The 15,880-nt window shown below is 40.1% G+C and overlaps 1 protein-coding gene across 2 annotated transcripts; it reads left to right on the forward strand.

Annotated features, from left to right (window-relative positions):
• The first annotated feature begins 1,201 nt into the window (after positions 1-1,201).
• On the forward strand, positions 1,202-15,215 carry LEPROTL1 (leptin receptor overlapping transcript like 1). Of its 2 annotated transcripts, XR_006216564.1 has the most exons (5): positions 1,202-1,330; positions 8,177-8,252; positions 9,858-10,044; positions 10,997-11,247; positions 12,776-15,215. XR_006216564.1 is itself a non-coding variant. In XM_042983126.1 (4 exons), exons 1-4 carry the CDS (start codon positions 1,315-1,317, stop codon positions 11,111-11,113), a joined length of 396 nt encoding a protein of 131 aa, XP_042839060.1. In that variant the 5' UTR covers positions 1,202-1,314; the 3' UTR covers positions 11,114-11,309. The 2 variants fall into 2 exon arrangements, 1 of the variants encoding a protein (XP_042839060.1); XM_042983126.1 differs by lacking the exon at positions 12,776-15,215 and having other exon boundaries at positions 10,997-11,309.
• Positions 15,216-15,880: the final 665 nt, after the last annotated feature.

Below are 15,880 nucleotides of genomic sequence, written 5' to 3' on the forward strand. Positions count from 1 at the left end.
AGAGCCTGGATCCTGCTTCAGATTCTGTGCCTCTCTCTGCCCCTCCCCCGCTCACACTCTGTCTCTCTAAAAAATAAACAAACATTAAAAAAAAAAAAACTTTCGAAAGATTCTTATTGCTCAGGAAAGGGGGGGAAATCTAATATAGGATGCTGCTGTCCTACTCTGACACAGAGCAGTCCCCCTGGCCTTCTGTCCTCTCTCCAACAGACCAGGCTCCTGGGGCCCAGTTTGCCTCCCAAGTTCACCATCCAACCACTCCCCCAACCTGCACCCCCAACATATTTTTCTCTTCCCCATAACGGTTTTTCCCTTTTGTCTTCTAGTTATGCACCCGTTCCTACTTCCCTTGTCCCTCCCTTGGGGAAATCTCTCTTATCTAAATAAAGGCTTTCAAAGGACTATCTACCCTTCTTCCTAGCAATTATCAGTCCCAATTTTACCTTTTGCGGGGGGGGGAGGGGGCAGGGGGGCTGTGTCTCTCTACAAACTGCAAGCTCCTTCAGGGCAGAAACCGCATCTAGGTTTGCTCACCGCAGGGCCGAGCCCTGTTCCCACACATAGTAAGCGTTCGATACATTTGTAGGATGACTTAAATAAATGTGTTTGTACCTCTGCTTTCTCCTTTTTCCTCTAGCCCTGCTACTACTAAAAACAAAAACAGCGATTCTCACAGACTCCCAAGAGATCGGATTTGTATTTAAATTTGTATGTTTGTAGTGGGTCCTGCTGCTCCTAATCTCTGGAGGTGGGTCTCAACAGAACCCCAGCTGTGTCGGAAATCGGGGAGCCAAGTGCAGACGTTCTAATTAGCCTTATTTCTCCTACTGCAAAGCAAGGGAGAAGAGAGAAAAGGGTGCGCTTTAAAGATCACATTTAAATGATGATCCTCCAAGGACATCCCCCCATGCCTCCCAAAGCACGGCGGCTACTCCCGCTCCTTTATCCTCCAAGAATCTGGGAGGCTGCGGAATCCGCGACGAAGGCTTCGGAGTGGAGCTCGCCCGAGCCTGAGGGGAATATGGGCATGGAACCGAGGCGAGGACTGAACGCCGGCGACCGCAGCGAGCCGCACAGCAGCGAAGCAGGGAAGGTGGCGGCCTGCCCGACCGCCCCCAGCCCGGCGCGCCCCCCGCGCCCCCGCGCGGGCGCGAGTCGCCGGCGGAAGTGCTGCGTCGTGCACTTCCGGGTGTTGTCTGGCAGCCGCCGCCGCCGCCGCCGCCGCCGCCGTGCGTCTCGGATCTCCCGGCCGCCGCTACCGCCGCCGCCGCCGCCGCCGCCTCAGATCCTGGAGCCAGGAGCGACGTCACCGCCATGGCCGGCATCAAAGGTGGGCCTGGGCGCAGGGCGCCGGAGGTCTGGGTGACCGCCCGAGGGGGGGAGGGGGCCCCACGCGGCCCCCGCCTGCCGCCTACCCGGCCCCGGCGCGCGCCGCGGGGTCCCCGCGCTGGCGGCCGCCCCCCGCCCCTGGACCCCCGCCTCCGCCCTCGCAGCCTCGTAGCAGAGCTGGGCGCGGCGCCCTCCGGGAAAGGCCGGCGGGCGCGGCGGCTTCACCGTCGGCGCCCGCTTTCTGCTGATCTCGGCAGCCTCTGTCCCACCCATCGGCCCCCGTACAAAGAATGAAGTGGTCCGCGGTCTGCGAGAGTCCCGCAGCGCCTCGGGCATCCCACACGTTTTGCAGGAGTTTGCATCCGCGAGAGAGGCGAGCGGAGAGTGGTTTTGAGGGGGATGAGGCCGCTAGAGATGCCAGTTACGTGAAATCAGTGTCATTTGCCGCTTAAAGGCACAAGTGCGATCTTGGGGTGCTGAGCCGAACCGAGTCCCTCCGGAAAGCCTTGGAAGGACTTGGGGACGGTTCTTTCCGGAGCCTTGGCCAGCATATCCACTCTCAGGACCTGTGCTCGAAGCTTCACTGACTCCAAAAACTGATGCGTTTTGATTGTGTTTTGTTTTTCCGATAGTGTTAGACCGTATGAGCGACCCCGAGGTGCTCCTGTTCTCCACAAGTTGCACGTTGAGGCTTTTATATTTCAAAGTTTCAGTTGGGGTGTTTTTTTTTTAATAAAATAGTTTAAAACTTCATGGAAAATTACTGGTTTATTCGTATATTTCCTTTAGAAATAAGGAAGGTTGCAATCTTTCCAGTTGTTTGGTAATTTTGTCAGTGTGATTAGAAATACCATTGACAACATTTTCAACTTTTTGACCACGAATTACGTTGGTTTCCTGACCTGCGAATTGTAGAAGGGGCAGGCATGCAGGAAATGAAGAACTTTGATAGTGTTTTTTTCTGCATAATTTATTTCCTTCAGGACAACTTTTATTGAACTGCTTTCCCAGAGTCACATTCTTACTCTTTCTGGTGTATTTTTAATGTCTGAGAACATTTCATTTCCGATATAAAACTTGGTAATTTGAGCAACAAAGATAATTTTTCGATCTGTTTTTTGAACTGTAATAGACCTTTTTGAATCCTTGTATGGAAAGGCATTTAGGGTAGAATGCTGTGGTTTTAAGGATGTGGCCAGTTTCCTAGTTCTTCCCCATTTCCTCAGTGTCATAAACGTAGGGAGTCTCTGTTGTAGGAAAATAACTGTAATTTCCTTCTCCGAATCTAGGAAAATATGAATCAGGTGAAAGTGCCACAGATGGAATTGTACTTACACTTTTGGTTTCAATAAGATTTTTTGATTGTTATGATTGTTTATCAGGATATTTTCTTTCTGTTGGGCTATCTTTATATTAAGCAGGAGTGTTGCTATCATTGGAGACCATTACTTATTTCTTAAGCCATATTATTCGGTTATGTGTTAGATTTTTCTAGCAACTCCCAGGTTAGGGAACTGGTCCCTGCTACTCTAATTTCTTTGTAATCACAGAATCAGCACCCTGTCTCGAGAGAGTTTAAATAATTGGACTGTTCCATCATCCCTAGCCTAGAGGCTTTGGGAGTAGAAACTAGACTCATCTAAGTTTTGCCCTCCAAATGTTTCATCACTCATTTACAGTATAAATTCTTGCCTTATTGATGTGTCATCTGGGGCATCCATTTATACACGAATGATGAAATTTATGTATAAATCAGCCTAGTTGCTGATTTCATAAGATTGGAGAAACTTCACAAGTTTTGAGAACACTTTTGAGCAATTTAACCCCATTGTTTTTGTTTTTGTTTTTGTTTTTGTTTTATTATATCCAGTATGACTGGGCAGTGAGATGTCACATGAAGTTTTTTGATACTCGAATCTTACCTTGTTTTCATTTTCTATTTATTTAAAAGAAATCTTTCATTAACTTTTTAAGAGTGTACTCAAAAAAATTTAGACTTCCTTTTTTGATAAGAACATAAATAATTGTTCTTTGTCATAAAAGAGTTACCCCCCAGAGACCATCAAGTAGTAAAGCTACTTGCCTTTTGGCCAAGATTACCATAAACCAGTATGCTTTTTGAGGTTTTTCTGCCTGATTTAAATTTTTTTTCAGTCTCCTTTCTCTTGTCAGAGGGCAGATCTTGCTTATGTGCAGTTCTGCCTCCTCTTTCTCATTTGTCTCAATATGGGAAACAAGATCTTCAAACTTAGAAAACTTTATGTCCCAGGTTACATGTAACAGTGATCATTTCTGGGTGGGGAAAGTTACTCTTCACTTAATTTTGTTCTGGCTATATGAATTGCTATTGAAAAAATACTATAAATGAACATATATGACTTAAAATTCTTTTTTTATTCTGCTGAAATTCACACACAACAGTGGAATCACAAAAATGAATAAATCAATGTCGGCTGAATAGGAGCCTAAGGGTCTATTTATAAAGAATGGTAGATTTAGTGTATGGGCTTTGTGACATCTGCTTTGTCTCTTTAGTGACCCTTGTTTCCTCCAGGATTCTAAATTATATTCTGGATAAATAAGTTGTTACTATATAGTATTTCTAGTGGTGAATTTAGCTGTTTGGCAACTACATTGAAAAAGTGGAGATGGTTCCCTGAAACTCATGTGACGCTGTATGTTAATTATACTGGAATTAAAATTTATTTAAAAATGGAGATGGTTTTTACTTTTTTAGCATGCCTTATAACAAATATCTTTAGTGTTCTCAGAATTATTTGCATTTTAGATCTAATCCAGTTCTCATAGAAGAAAGAACTGACATTCAGATATTATGATGTAGGCAGTAAATGGCTAGTAGGGTCTAGGGACCCATTGTCTTCTGACTTTCAGTTATGTGCTGTTTTTACTCTGGTGTGATCTTCCCCTCCTCTTCCCTTTTGTCCTTTTCTCTCTTTTTCTCCCCTTGGTTTCCTTTTATGCATTCTACAAATATTTATTATTCAGTGTTGAGAGCTGGGGTGTGAGCATCAACAACAGAAAAACTCTTTCCCTGCTGTGGTGGCGCTAACAGCTTGCAAGGAAAGACAGATACAAATTGATATAAAATTATAGCTGTGATAACTGAGCAAAGGGGATGTGTACAGGGCAAGAGAGCCTCTGCACATGCATGGCTCTCTGCCTGGAACGCTCCCCCCAGAAATCCTCATGATTCAGTTCCTCAGTTCATACAAATCTCTGCTCAGATGTCACCTCATCAGCGATGCCTTTCCAGGCCACTGTGTCTCAAAAAGCGCTCCACCTTCTTACTCTACCTGGTTTCTTTCATAGCACTTGACATTCATTTGCTTACTTTTGGTTTTTTACCATTTTGTTCTCCTGTTAGAATGTAAGCTTCATGAGCAAGAGCTTTGATTTTTTTTTTTTTTCATTGCTTTATCTCTAGTATCAAGAACAGTGTGTGACACAGGTGCTCAGTAGATATTTGTTGAATGAATGAATGAATGAATGAATGAATATGATAAGGGGAATTGGTCAAGTCAGGAGGTTTGGAATAACTTCACCGAGAAAGAAACGATTGAGCTGAGATCTTAAGGACATAGACGAGTTCACTTGGAGGAAAGAGGAAGGGAATGAAACCAGAATACAAGCTTCATGAGTGTGGAAGGGCCTTGTCTGGTTTATTTACATAAATAATCTCCAGCACCTGTTATATAGTTGGTTTGCAGTAAATATTTCTTGAATGAAATGAATGAATGAAAACGTATCTGAAGTAGAAGGACAATAGGTACAAGGGCCCTGTGGGGGAAGGAGCCTGCTGATTGCCAGGAGAGGAAAGGCCAGTGTCATTGACGTGCAGAGTACAAGGGCTAATAGCCTGGTGTGAGTGTGTCAGGAGAGTAAGCAGGGCCAGATTTTGAGGACCTATTTTGAATTGAACAAAACAAATGACAAACTCAATATTTTCCTCACAGTTTACATTTCACTCCATTGTAAATTTGAGGTTCCTCACTTGCTATAAAATAAAAGTGCAGGCTTTTTTCTTTCCTTTTTTCTGTAATTGAAAATATAATGGTATTATGGACTAAGTAAATGTGTTCAGGTTTTACATGACCTGCATCGGTGATCTAAGGGAAAACCAAATCTGCCGACCTACCACGTAAGTGGATGTCCTTGATTATGACCATTTTATTTATTTATTTTTTAATGTTTATTTATTTATTTTGAGAAAGAGGAAGGGAGAGAGAGTCTCAAGCAGGCTCTCTGCACTGTCAGCGCAGAACTGACATGGGGCTCAGTCTCACAAAACATGAGCTGAAATCAAGAGCCAGACGCTTAACTGACTGAGCCACCCAGGCACCCCAATTATTACCATTTTAATTCAGAGAAAGCTGTCAGTAGTACTGAGCAGCATTTAACCCCTTTACTGTTAATTTTGGTTTATATATGTTAGCTTTTGTCCTGGTAACTTTTAGTCCTTCTACAGCTCTTTTGGATTTTAATGTTTCTGTTAAGGTTAATAGACTGCATTAAAAACAAAAAACGCCTAAGTTATTCTTTTAGCCAGTGCAGTTGCAGAAATATAGGTTATATAGAACTCAAAATAAATTGGTCATTCGTATCTTTGCTTAATTCTAAGCCACTAATAAACTGCCTATTCAAGAAAGTTGTTTCTACTTACTAATATATAGTAAAAAAAAGTTATAAAACACAACGCTTTGTGTGTGTGTGTGTATGTGTGTGTAATTTTAGAAACTGTGTTTCACCTATAGAATGTGTCTGTAGCTTGTGATATCTTAAAAAGTGATACCAAAGAAGGCTTGTACCCATTATCCTGCACATTTTCTAACATGTAGGAAATTACGGGAGGAAACCTAGCTATAGTTTTGTAAACTATGTAACATTTTTAAAAATTTTTTAGGGTTTTTATTTACCTTTGAGTGAGAGAGACAGAGCATGAGCAGGGGAGGGACAGAATGAGGGAGACAGAATCTGAGGCAGGCTCCAGGCTCCGAGCTGTCAGCACAGGGCCCGACGCAGGGCTCAAACTCACACACTGCCACATCATGACCTGAGCCGAAGTCAGATACTCAATCGACTGAGCCACCCAGACACCCCCATGATAACATTTTTTAAAAACTAAAACTAGGGGTTCCTGGATGGCTCAGTTGGCTAAGTGTCCAACTCTTGATTTTGGCTGAAGTCATGATCTCGTGCTCATGGGGTTGAGCCCTGCGTCGAGCTGTGCACTGACAGTGCAAAATCTGCCTGGGATTCTATCTCTCTCTCTATCTCTCTCTGCCCCTTCCCTGCTTGCACGTGCTCTCTCTCTCTCCAAATAAATAAACATTAACAAAAAAATAATAATAACTAAATACTCCCCTGAAATTTCTCTGACTTGATCTGTAAGAGTTAGTAACTGCAAATTTATAAAACTGTGGAGAAGATGAAATCAGATATTTAAAGCACCAGGTACATACCGGCTGCTCAACCGACAGCAGCTCTCTCTTCCTCTCACCCCCACCCCAGTCTTTGTGGGTCAACTTTGGAGGAAAGGAAGCCATCTGAGTAACTTTTGAAACCATGTAAGGTAACACAGATTAACTGTTTTATAAAGATATGTAGAGGACATTAAAGGATATAACATTAGCTCACGTTTAGGATTCACTTGGCAAACTGATTAAGAAAACCCCTGACATTCCACCTTTTCCAGACAGTTATTTTCAAGCTTTCATTTTCTTAGGAAATCTTCAGGGTGCTTGATAAAATTTCAGAGTCCTGGGCTGTGGCCCACAAATTGGCATTTTTAGGAAGCATCCCAAAGAATTCTGCAGGTAGTCTTTGAAATACAGTGGAAACAGTGTTATGGTCTCAAGTGCCTCCAGACACATGGGTAGACCAAAATTAGTTGACTAAAATTATTAACTACCAGTATCCTTGGATACTTTTACTAGTTTTGAGCACAGTGAGGGTGCATGTGCAAGAAGCAGGAGCTGATCATGAGAGACTTTCCCATTTGATAAGGTTTCTAAAGTCTAGTAAAGCTGAGAAAGCAGAGTTTCTCCACATCCTGTTTTTCAAACTGTAATGATCTGTGGAGTAAATATAACACTAATGACTGGAAGAGCATTGATCTGGGAGGCTAGGATATTCATTAGAATTGGAGACAGTGGGGCACCTGGGTGGCTCAGGCTGTTAAGCGTTCAACTTCGGCTCAGGTCATGATCTCATGGTTCGCGGGTTTGAGACCCCGTGTCCGGCTCTCTGCTGACAGCTCAGAGCCTGGAGCCTGCTTCAGATTTTGTCTCCCTCTCTCTCTGCTCCTTCCCTGCTTACGCTCTGTCTCTCTTTCTCTCAAAAATAAATTGAAAAGAAGAAAAGAAGAAATGGAGACAGTAATGAGGGAATGTGGTGGTGTGCCCACAATAGGTCAGGGCCTTGAAAATCAGTGTTGCTTTATGTTGCTTTGAAGATGACCACAAAAACCTTATTTTGAAACTATGGATAACTTACACTTTTGAAAATAAGTCACTTTTTTTTTAGTGTTTATTTCGAGAGAGTGTGCATGCACACAGGAGTATGAGTGGGGGAGGGGCAGAGGGAGAGAATCCAGCCCAAGTGGAGCTCGATCTCATAAACCATGAGATCATGATCCGAAGATGCTTAACCAACTGAGCCACCCAGGCACCCTTGAAGATAAATCACTTTTAATGCATTCGTTTTTTGTGTTTTGCTTTTTGCTTCTGGGATCACAGGTAATGTTCAGATTGCTAATATTAATATTAATAAAAATAATATTAATTTAATATAATTAATATGTGTATTTGATTCTTTATTTACTTTGCAGCTTTGATTAGTTTATCCTTTGGAGGAGCAATTGGGCTGATGTTTTTGATGCTTGGATGTGCCCTTCCAATATACAAGTATGTAAAATTTTTGTCTTTTTTAGTGTTTTAGGGTAAATTTTTTCTACTTTTAAAGCTTTAAATTTTTTTTTAAATGAAAGCTTCTACTGTAGAAGTAATCCTAAGAAATGTTCATTTACCAAGGAAAATCTTTTTAAAAGTGCAAAAATCACTTTTTGGTTATTGCACTTCTGCTCAGTTTTGAGCATCTCTTAATAAAATTAAAGACAAGAAAGAACTTTTAAAAATTAATAGGATAGATTAGTAAGAAAAATAAAACTAAATAGAAAAATCAACAATAAATATGAAAAAAGAACTGCAAGTTACTAATAAGCGCATGAAAATATACTCAGCCTCTCTCAAAATTAAATGAAATCCTTTGGTGAAGGTAAGAGCTGGGGCAAACAGGCACTGTCGTGTATGAGAAGGGAGAGGTATAGCTTCATGTAGTCTGTCATCTTGGAAGCCAGTTTCCTTGTAGCTCTTAAAGTCTATATATTCCTTGAACTAGCCCTTCCACTTAGAATTTCTCATACAGGTCTCCTGGCAGATGTTTACAAAGGTATGTGTAGTGAGGGGAGAGTATGGATGTTCATGACAATCTTGTCTGTAATAACAAAAAAGCCTGGAAGTATCCTAAAGGCCTGTCAAAAGAGAAATGGTTAAATTATAATATGTCCATCAATGGAAATAGTAGGCAATCTTAAAAACAATGAGGAGGAGCCAAGAGCTGTGAGTGCTGATATATAAAGATGTTCAAGATACATTGTTAAATGAAAAAGTGCAATGATTCATATTGTTTGTTAAAATTTATCCGTGTGGAAGTATGGAAGGATCCACAAGAAGGTTGTTAGGAGAGCAAGAGAGAGAAAGTAGGGAGACATGGGCAGCTTGGAGTTTTCACTTTTTGTGCTTTTTTTTTTTTTTAATTGACTTTTTATGTTGAAATGATTATGTATTATCAAGAAGTTGCAAAAAAATAGTACAGAGAGGTCCCCTGTATCCTTCACACAGGCTTCCCCCGGTGGCTGTCGTACATAACTGTAGTTGTATTATCCAAACCAGGAAATTACACTGGCACAGTACAATAGCTAGACTGTTGATTCAAAGCCATCTATTTTCTATATTCTAACTTAAAGTCTTCAATATTACTTTCAGTTCATTTTCTACATTTTTATTTCAGTATTTTGGGAGTTCATAGTGACCTAACGAGAGTTTAGGGATGTTCCAGCTTTACCCTGAGAAGGCTGTCATTCATCAAGAAGTCAAGGGCATGAATCTTGAATTTTAAAAATTACTGTTACTATTTATATTTTCCATATGCCTCTTTATTTATAGCCTAAAATAAGAAAAATAATTTTGGTCCTTGATTCCAACTGCTATAATTTATAAAGCATTTTTTTAACATAAGGAATATTTAATCATTGTGTCATAATTCACTTTAGGAATTCTATGATTCTAATTATTACTATTTTCAGTGTTCAGGTTATTGTTTATTTTTAAACTATGTCTTGTTTTGAACCTTGCAATATTTCTTTGGTCTTTATTTTTTAAAAGCGTATATTATGTGTAGGAAAATGACATAGATAGCAAAAACTACATTAACTTATTTTTTTTTTCTAGCCAATACTGGCCTCTCTTTGTTCTGTTTTTTTACATCCTTTCACCTATTCCATACTGCATAGCAAGAAGATTAGTGGATGATACAGATGCTATGAGTAATGCTTGTAAGGAACTTGCCATATTTCTTACAACAGGCATTGTTGTCTCAGCTTTTGGGCTCCCTATTGTATTTGCCAGAGCACATCTGGTAAGTGTATATATTTTTCTATGAACGATTTTACATCAGACTAGGTTAAAATTGTCTCAGGAAAAAGGATAGAGATAATCTTTTGTTGTTAACTGATAAAAATGATATTGGAGAGGGCCGCCTGGGTGTCTCGGTAGGGTCAGCGTCCCAACTCTTGATCTCAGCTCAGGTGTTGATCTCAGGGTCATGAGTCAGGCCCCACATTAGGCACCACGCTGGGTGTGAACCCTACTTTTAAAAAAAGAGGAAGAATGATACTGAAGAGCATGGCTGGGGTCTTCGGCAACAGTTGGCTTACCAGTTCTTCACTCTCAGAAGTGGGCACATCCTCTCACCCAGTGCTTAACAACCACAGGCCGCCCTCTGTAACTGATTAAAGGCCTGAGGAGATAGTGTGTTCTTTGCATGGGAAAGTGTGAAAGAGGAGAAGGGCCTGAGCTCTGTATACCTGGTCTTTCCTCCCAGACTCACCAGTCAGATTCATTCCCCCATCTCTGGGGACTTAGAGATGCCAGGGACTGACCACCCTTCCACATGGAGGGGGCGATTACTCCCTCTACTGCTTTAAAAGAATGTACATGGGTGTGTTTTCGTTTCCGGTACTTTAAATTTAATCTCTCTAGATAAGATTTTAGATTCACTGAAGAAGAGTTGGAGCAATTTCTTCATGAGCATTAAGTTGTAGAAGTCTCTGCTGCCTCCTCAGAATCCAAAAGTCTAACTTTTGAATAATGATCATTTTCATGACTTCCTGTCTTTTTAAAGGAAGCAAATTAAAAACAGTAATATAGAAGGACCATTAAGTGTTGAATAGAGTGAAAGTTACTATCACAGATCTTGCTTGTTTTTATATCATGATTGGCATAGAACTAGAATCTAGATTTGCTTTTCATTTTCTTTCTGTTTTTCCTACATCTGTTAACTTAAGTGTTTATCTGTCTTATTTCTCTAGATTGAGTGGGGAGCTTGTGCACTTGTTCTCACAGGAAACACAGTCATATTTGCAACTATCCTGGGCTTTTTCTTGGTCTTTGGAAGCAATGATGACTTCAGCTGGCAGCAGTGGTGAAGGAACTACTGAACTATTGTCAAATGGACTTGTCATTTGTCGGCCATCCGCGCGCACAGGAGATGGGGCAGGGATGCTGAGTGGCACAGCAAGCCTCTTGGGGGTGTTCTCAGTGCTCCCCTCTCACTTTTATTGTAAGCATACTATTTTCACAGAGACTTGCTGAAGGATTAAAAGGATTTTCTCTTTTGGAAAAGCTTGACTGATTTCACACTTATCTCTAGTATGCTTTCTGTGGTGTCCTGCTGAATTTGAGTATTTATGTGTCCCTGTTTAGTTATTTTTTTTTTTTAATCAACATGCAATGTTAAGCATTTTTAAAATGTAATAACCATTTGCATTGGTTAGGAATTAGATTTCTGCTGGCTATTACTGGGCTAAAGGACATCTTTTGTCTTAAAATTATTTAACCTCCATTGCAAAAAGTTAAAAAAAAAAGTTTTCAATCAGTCAGGATGACATCACTCCCAATTTTATGCAGACCATTGGCATACCTTATAGACTGTACACTCAGTACGCATATAGCTGCATTTATACCTCAGAGGGGCCAAGTATTAATGCCCATGCCCTCCGTAAAGGTTGCTGGTTTTGCCAGTAAGCAGGTGTTTTGTGGATTGAAAATTATTTTACGGAATTGCTACAAAGGAATGCTTTTCTTCTCAGTCGTTAGAGGAATTTATTGTTAAACTCAAAGGTAAGCGTGTAAAACCAGATTTTTGAGATGATTTTTATTTATGTCTATTATAGATAGAGTGAGTTGCGTTATGGGAAGAAACGATGTTGAAATTCCATTTTTTTAATCCTCTTTCTATTTATAAGTGAAATGTTTGATCTTCTATCAGCCTTTTCATATTTTACTGTGGGTGAAGTGGAACATACTACTGATAAGGAAAAGTTGTAGTGTGCATCATTTAGACCGGGAAACCTTTCCCTGCTTCCTCCTTTTAACTTATTTTATACGTTGTATATATTAGGTAAATTAACTTTCCAAATATAGTTTGATAACACTTTAAATTAGAGGTGTTGATCTCACCTGGAAAGTACTTGCTATGCTCTACATGCTGAGTGCCCTGCCCCGCAAGGCCTTGACATGATTAACAAGTGACTTGTTAGTCTTGCACATAAGTCATGCATTAACAATTTAAGATTTAGACCATGGTAATTGTAGTTCTTACTCTCTAAGGTTATATCATATGTAATTTAAAAATATTTAAGACAAGTTTCCTGTATACCTCTCAACTTTTTTGATTTTTATTTCATCATGATAGATCTGCTGTTTCCTTTTAAATGGCACTTATTGTGTGAATTAATGCAAGGTAGCCAAATCCAGCTGTATAGCAGCTTCAGACACAGAAGACCTGACCAAAAAGTTCCCAGTAACCAGGCATGATCAAATCGTTGTGGTCATTTGCATTTCAACAATTATCAGTACCTTTTGCAAGAGCTAGTAACGAAGATGTTCAAGTTGGTCCGACAGTATTTTGTTGGGATATTTGTGTGATTTTTCACTATACTTACATAAAAATCGTTTTGCCTTCAGACAAAACTGAGTGATCATGACAGCTTTTATATAAAATTTATTTCTGAAGAAAATGGGAACCCATTTTGGGTTTGTTCAGCTTTTTACTAAAGATGCCTAAAGTCCACATGTTTTATTGCCAGGCCCAGGTGGTGACTCTAGCTGTGAGATGGGAAGCAGAATGAGGTACCTGCGTGTGGCTGTCCCGCTTCTACAGCAGGCTGAAGACGGCTTGCAGTGTGACAGTGATGTAGCCCTAAAGGGGATGGTACAGGCGTGCATGAATTAGCTGGCCATATCGTTGGGAACTCAGTGCGTGGGATCTACTTGATTCTTTTTTTTGCAGGAAGTACACTCTCTGGCCCTTCCCGTTTTCTGTTCTAGAATATCAGTGCGGTGCACTGCGACTATTCTATTCACTTGGCCATAGACTCTTTCTCTAGCAGCCGCATATTTCTGTGTCCTTGTTGCGTTGGCAGCATTGTGTCTCTCGTCTTGCACACGAGCTTGACATAGTGCTGTCTGATCTCTAGGCTAGTTCTTTGAGCTGTGAATTTTCCATAGAACATGCACTGATACCGCATTGCCATTCTTCTACGGAAAGAAGACTTTTGATGATGAAACAATAAAGATTTTAAATATCTATGTTACTTTGTGGGTGTTTTTGAAATGCAAATATGCTGCACACTTCAGCTCCTGAAGTGTGTGACTCATTTTAATAATGCAGTATATTAGTCATGAATGTTAGACTTGCAGAAGTTTCACTTCCAAAACAGAATTGAAACTGTAGTAGTAAATATTGCAAGGAAGCCCTGTGATTTTGAGCTATAGATTGGTAGAAGTAGGTTGGGGAAGTAGAATTTTTAACTAGCCCTTTACAAAAAAGCCATAGAGGATTCTGTTGACCTGAAAAGACTGTTGATAATCAAAAGTCAAGGTTGTACCTGTTCTTAGATTTTCAGAACCTTTTTTATGACCGTATGTTTTATTGTGTATTTATTACCATTCATTATTGGAGCATTTGGCTTTTTGCAAACCTTTCAAATAGTTAAGGGCAAGAATCTGTGTGGCACAGTGTGATGAGAGAAAAGTACTGTTCTCTTTTATCAAATGTGAATCTTGTCCCAAGTTGTCCTAATTATATAATCTCATTATATGTTTTAAAAAGTTTAAACCATAGTTTCTTAGTGTTTGCTCTAACATGATTGGGGGGGGGGGGTGTTGTCAAGATAATCCATATTTCTAGAGGAGACTCTGGAACATTTACATTGAATGTGACGAGATTCAGAAGTTTCAGGTCACTTTAAATCAGCACGTCAAATTTAACAAGCAGCCATGCAATATTACCGTTAAGTGATGTGTACGTTTTACAGCTCAGGATGCTTTATAATTTATAAAATAGGTGGGAAATTCAAAATCCTGTTTCTTCCATTAAGCCTGTGTTATCCTTTCTCTTCGTGAAGATTAAGGAGCTCTTATTTTAATGCCTCCCAATTTTCTGGCACTCCCAGGGAAGAGAATACATCCCGTAAAATAAATATTCCAGATAACTGAAGCTTATCTCAAAAAGAACTGACAGTTGTTTTATTTATTTTGGTGAAAGTATTAAATGGGTCATACACTCTTGTACTTCCTTCGAATATATTAAGACATTTTGAGTTTTCCTTGGTCATTTAGGGTTGTCATAAATTATTTCCCCTTCTTTAAATGGCCCCAGACCCGTATTTTTCTAGAACTGTGTTTTTTGCTGGCTTTTCTTACAACTGAGTCTGTACCTAGCTCTCCTTAACTTACTTTGTTTCTAGTTTTCTAAATCTGTAGTACATTAGGAAGAGTGGAAAGTTGTCAGGGAAGAAAAATGAGGTAACCAGGTGGACTGAACCAATAATGTAACATTTCTGCACACGGTACCTCAGTGGACCTAGCGAGGTGCTCCCACCTCTTACACAAAGGAAAGGCTGTGTGACGAGTCTTCTTCCTGTTGAAAAGGCTTTTTAAAAAACTGTAGCTGGTAAACTGTACACCAGACACGGGGGTTGTGACAGAGAACACGGAGGTGTGACTTGCTGTGCCACAAGAGAAGCCTTCCAGTTCCACTTTCCGAACTTGAGGAGTTCCTTGTACTTGAGTAAGCCCCTAACTGATTTCTGAGAGCTTATATCTCTCTTCACCATTTGTTTTCAGTTGCAGAAAGTCTAGATCTAAAGACAATTTTACAGTTCACTTTTACTGGACGCTCTGTACTGTATATTTTACTTCCAGTCGCTTGAAGATTATTTGAATCCATCCTTGGGTTTAGGACCATGCCCTGCAGTCACAACAACTCAAATATTGTTAAGCTTGTAAATTCCCATCAGAGGGAATAAAACCATCAAACTCCCAAGGTGTTTCCACAAGTCACAAGAAATTAAAACCATGTGACCATGAAACGTTCCTTTTTTGATTCTAGTTGTTTCCTTGTTTGTATTCCTTGCGGTACTGACGGAAAAATCAGGAATTTTTGTTTTAGAAGCCAGTAGAATGGCTAATACTGTGAAAGAGGAAGTGTTGCAGTTCACAGCCATAGAAACCATCAAATAGAATAATATAGAAGGAAACAGTATTTTCATATCTCTCTGTAAGAGCATTACTGTTTAACAATTTAGTCATCTTGATTTATAGTGTGGCATTTAATGTCACATGTATCTTTTTCTCTTTTGGCTGATCAATGTATTCTGTAATATGTAAATACAGTTATGACCTAGAAGTCAGTGAACTTGTATAGATTTGCAAACCTCCAAAATAGATATTTTCCTGAAAGCTGGATACACTTACATAGAACATTTGAGGATTGTCTCAAAGTGTTCACAGTTGGAAAACTCCCTAGATCTAAATGAAGATGGATGGATTTTAATTCACTTTTGTCATGGTCTAAATCATCAACTTCCAAAATATAGGTGAAAATCAGCTCCAATACCTAGTTAATGAGTATAGCAGTGAAGAAAAGGGTAGTAGTCTCCCAGGGATTAAAACAAAAACAGTTTTGAGCCATACTCCATGCTAGAAGTGACATTTGTCATTTACAAGCATAAATGGCTTAGTGATTCTGCTCATAATCCAGTGCTTTAAAAAGTGTTTTAAAAAAGATATTACTACAGAGGCACCTGGCTGGCTTAGTTGGTAGATAACTGTGACTCTTGATCCCAAGGTTGTAAATTTGAGCCCATGTTGGGCATAGAGCCTACTTAAAAAATATATCCTATAGACAG

This window comes from Panthera tigris, chromosome B1, assembly GCF_018350195.1.
Source record: "Panthera tigris isolate Pti1 chromosome B1, P.tigris_Pti1_mat1.1, whole genome shotgun sequence".
In the NCBI taxonomy this organism is placed as follows: domain Eukaryota; kingdom Metazoa; phylum Chordata; class Mammalia; order Carnivora; family Felidae; genus Panthera; species Panthera tigris.

Coding starts and splice junctions, on each gene's coding strand:
- LEPROTL1 (XM_042983126.1), top strand. Junction 8,253..9,857: donor TGTGCCCTTCCAATATACAA/GTATGTAAAATT, acceptor TTTTTTTTCTAG/CCAATACTGGCCTCTCTTTG. Junction 10,045..10,996: donor TATTTGCCAGAGCACATCTG/GTAAGTGTATAT, acceptor TTATTTCTCTAG/ATTGAGTGGGGAGCTTGTGC.